The sequence below is a fragment of the Cyprinodon variegatus genome, unplaced genomic scaffold, assembly GCF_000732505.1.
Source record: "Cyprinodon variegatus isolate N-32 unplaced genomic scaffold, C_variegatus-1.0 Scaffold106, whole genome shotgun sequence".
Lineage (NCBI taxonomy): Eukaryota > Metazoa > Chordata > Actinopteri > Cyprinodontiformes > Cyprinodontidae > Cyprinodon > Cyprinodon variegatus.
In genome coordinates this window covers 787,654-791,935 of record NW_015150559.1, presented here as the reverse complement: position 1 = coordinate 791,935, position 4,282 = coordinate 787,654, and the positions used below count along the sequence as shown (strand labels likewise).

At 36.6% G+C, this 4,282-nt stretch overlaps 1 protein-coding gene across 1 annotated transcript in view; it reads right to left on the bottom strand.

Moving 5' to 3' along the window:
• The window catches only part of LOC107084672 (ryanodine receptor 2-like), a 99,917-nt gene extending 97,608 nt beyond the window's left edge, over window positions 1–2,309 (bottom strand). Inside the window, exons 1-2 of the mRNA XM_015374604.1 lie at window positions 2,262–2,309; window positions 726–845 (exon numbers count right to left, since the gene is read on the bottom strand). Of these exons, the coding sequence (XP_015230090.1) occupies window positions 726–845; window positions 2,262–2,309 (168 nt within the window). The remainder of the gene's footprint in view (window positions 1–725; window positions 846–2,261) is intronic.
• Between the last annotated feature and the right edge of the window lie 1,973 nt (window positions 2,310–4,282).

Here is a 4,282-nt window from a genome sequence, read left to right as displayed (position 1 = left end):
TAGATAGATAGATAGATAGATAGATAGATAGATAGATAGATAGATAGATAGATAGATAGATAGATAGATAGATAGATAGATAGATAAAAATAAAATATATATTACATCTTGTTACAAATGATTATGCCTTGCAAATGTGTTCCTTCTCCTTTTATTAGGATGCCATGGTGCACCCAGAAACTTTATGTTCATTGCATCTTAATTAGATTTTATGTGACAGAACAAAACCAAGTGTTTTGTAATTGTGAAGAAAAAAATCCTACATTGTTTCTAGAAATCCCATAAATAAGAATATATAAATAGTAACGCGCATGAGTAAATTATTTTTTTTTAAAAGTGTTTTACTGCAGTTTCAACTTTTAGATGTTTCCCTTAACCAGCTCTCAACACCCACAAAACTGTGATTTCTACAGATATACATATATTTCTAAATAGCAGAGAGAAGCAAATAATAAGTCAGATCCTTAATTGGATTTAATTATAGACTCTATTAAAAGGATAATATGCTTTGATCAAAATCATTTGATTATATGTCTTTTTTAAATATCACTTCCACATTGTAAGTCATTTTTTAATCATTTTACCTACAGCATTACTTCAGTTTTTCATTGTGGATTATTTTTATCCAATTTGTTGAATTATTTCAGTCACGTCCCCTGATGTCATAATGGTTGAAAAATGGCATCACAGAGGAGCAACAAAATCACCTCAGAGGAGCTTTATACCTTGCAGTTTGAAGTGGGCTCAAGCCGGCAAAGCCTACTGCCAAATCCTTCAGCAGCAAGACAGAGTTTCAAATTTCCGTCATGGGAGGTAAATGTGCTCTGCAAAACCACCTCATCTCCCTGAGAAAAGAAAAGAAAGAAAATAGAATCGAAATATACACAACGGTAACAGCACCAAGCACTCTTACTTAAATTTTCTATTTCGACCAATGATAAAAGCCTGTAAAGACATTTTTTTTTTTTTTTGTGATGACTTTAATTGTATGATAAAGGAAAAGAAAACTATAATAATAATGGTTAAAAACTCAAAGAGCATTTATGGTAGATCTCAACCACTATCCTTTATTATCTTATCTCAATTTAAATGCCACATGCACCATGTCAACCCATTAGACAATACAGTCTATTTAAAGAAGTGCAAGAAAAGGACTCCAGATGGCCAGGAATACCAACACCTCTGTACTTATAATTTAGGCAACCATATCAGGAACGTGCTGCTCTATCTGACCCCTGATTCAACTGTCTTTCCACTCTTCATATCAGCAGAAGCATGTGATCAGTGGAACACACAACCCAAGCCGAGGCAGCCAGGGCCATTCTTAAAGCTTTAAAACTTTAGCTCAGCGGTACATCCAGGAGGTAATCATTTAATATGATGTAGGTCTTGATGAAAAGGTTAAATGTCAGGGAATATCATAATATTGTAATGAAATCAACCTAAGTTTGATAGAACTATATTTGAAAAGAATTTTGTGAAACAGAAAAAAAAAAAATATTATTTCAGTACTTATCTTTGTAAAGCAATTTTATGTGTCCTATCAGTTGTATTCAAGGGTCAGCAGAGCAAGTTATTAAGACTTACAGACTTAGCCAAGTTCCTACACCAGATTCCCTTTGTGACGCAAGCAGGTTCCCTCCTTTACAGTCGAAGATTTAAACTACCTCCCCTTATCGACTGCTAGTTTAGTCAAGCAATTATTTTTTATAGACTGTTGTGTTTTCGATTTCCGTAACTAGCTAATTAATGTAAAAGATTTTATGAATGATTTTAAGAGTTACTTAATTTTATCTGCATGTTCTTTCGTCTCACATCCACCATGACATGCTGTTATCAGAAGGTAAAGATTACAAAGTGTAAGTGGACAACCATCATGCAGACCACAATGATAACATCTTGTAATGAGAATGAGAAACAGGAGAAAAAGCTTTTTGTTTTGTTTCATTTTATCCCCTTTAATTTAAAATAAAGTTGGAGGAATCGTCTGGATGTGTAAGGAAGGAGGTATTTATAATATTTAAAAACCTTTTGGATATATAATTCGTGCAACTAAAAAAAACATTGCCTTCATGTAAAAATGAAAAAGATTTTCAACTGATAGCCTAACTTAAAAGCTATATTTTACAATTCAATAAACTCTGTATGTTACTTTGAGGATTGTTAGGAAACACATACAATATTAATTCCCTAAGTCTTTAGTATTAAGTTTATTCAGTAGCAGTTAGCATCCACTAAGTCAAATAGGGTTTGTGACTTACCGTTCGCAAAAACTGAACCTCATCGTCTCCCTCTCCACTGGTGGTCATTATTTAACTAAAACAGGTGACATCTGACAGGACTCAGCGGGAGCATCCACACTGAGGGGACCCAGAAAGTTTGGAGCAGAGACACACAGTAGCATGGCCTTTAATCTGTGGGCGGTGTCATTCTTAACAACTTATCTCATGAGGCCTTTTTCAGCCAGAGCTGTTGCTTCCACACAAATGAGGACAGACAACTTGATTTTTGATTGAATTCTAACGGAACGTTTGTACTAGATTATTTGGCTCTGTTTAAGATGTACTTACAAAATGCCATGAACGATAACTTTCCCTTATTTAAATCAGTTTCGAGGTTATGAACATGTGTGCAACAAAATGGAGCAAACAAAAGAAATATTTTTAAGATGTAGAGGGCAAGTAACAGTCAGATGCAACATCAGGAAGGTAAATGGGCTAAAAGAACTTTTCAGTATTTATTCACACTTTCCCAGTGTTTTTTGGAATTAAAATCCATATATCAGTTTTATCACAATCCCATTCTGTCACCATGAACTTGATTAAATTGTTCTAACAAAGTAAGCAAAATATAAATACAAATACAAAAAAAAAAGTGCTTTCTTTTGGAGATATTCAAAAGTAGTGAAAGACATAATTTTAAAAGATTTTTAATCACTGCTCAGACTCTAACTCAACAGCCATATATTCACATTTTCTCCATCCTGCACTCAGGATGTCTTTGTCACATCATCTCTTTTAAATATCTGAATATTTGTGTTTTTTTTTTTTGTTTTTGTTTTTTATATTTGTGTTTAATTATGGTCACTGGAGAGCATAGAGTGATTAATTACACAGTCAGGTTTGCAAACTGAATAAATAGGTCAACTCTTAATTTACTGCCATAACTTCAGAAGCTCACACTGTTTTCCAAAAAAACAAAGACAATTAGAAGAGTTTTATTGATACAATTATTTAAGTCTTTGGTGCTCAGACCTCGGCAGGAAACATTGCCACAGAATTTGCTTTAATATGCATAAACAGGAGTAAATAATAGGGATGTTTCCCTTGGGTCTGAAACTGGTGGTGGAGTCAAGAGGATGAAGTTGGTCAGTCCATGACTGCTGGCTGGCGAACGGTGTGTTTGAGCTATATGAAGAGATCTGGTGGGCTGCGTGAGTGGATATTAGTGCATCACTCTAGGACCTGGAAGATGGAAGTCCAGCTTGGATAACACGGGTTGCCTAAACCTGTCCATGACGAGCAAGCATGAAGCGACAGTGGAGAGGAAAAACTCCTCCGGCAGAACCAGGCTCAACATGGCGGTCTTCTGTGAGACTTGTTGAGATGAGACAGCAAGAGTCTGGGAGGAATGACACACTGATGAACCTTTAGCTACGATGGTGGAGGAAGGGATAGAGGTGGGTTGAATTGGGTTCATCTGAGTACAAGTCCGACAGCGCGATCACTGCCTGCGCTTTGGGCAGCCAACTGAGATGTGGATTGGAGTCCTTTTAAGATGTACTATGGATGCTGATTAGCCAGTGACGGAGACGAATAGTAATCCTTTCCTCAGTTGAACTTCCACCTAGGCTCCATTTAATGAAATTAGCCAAAAACTCTTAAACTCCTAAAGGTACATGGCTCTCTGCAGACCTCATTAAAAGAGAACCATATTTTTGCATTCAAGCAGCAAGTTCAGTGCAACAGAAGGGGGATTATGATTTATCAGTGTATTTCCTTCCACACCAGTAATCACACTACAGATGTGTCTGTTCTAATAGAACTTTATTGATCACACAATGGAGAAATTAGCTCTCTGCATTTAACCCATCCCCTTGGGGAGGGTTCGGCTGCCACTGTGCAGCACCCAAGCAGCAGTGTGGGGTTAAGGGTCTTGCTCAGAGAGCAGGCTGTGAGGATCAAACCGGTTACTTGCAGCCTTCTCAGAGCAGAAGCGCACTGCTCTAACCACTAGGAGAAGAGTCCCGCAGAGTCCTTGTAGAGTTCTTTAATTGTGCTTT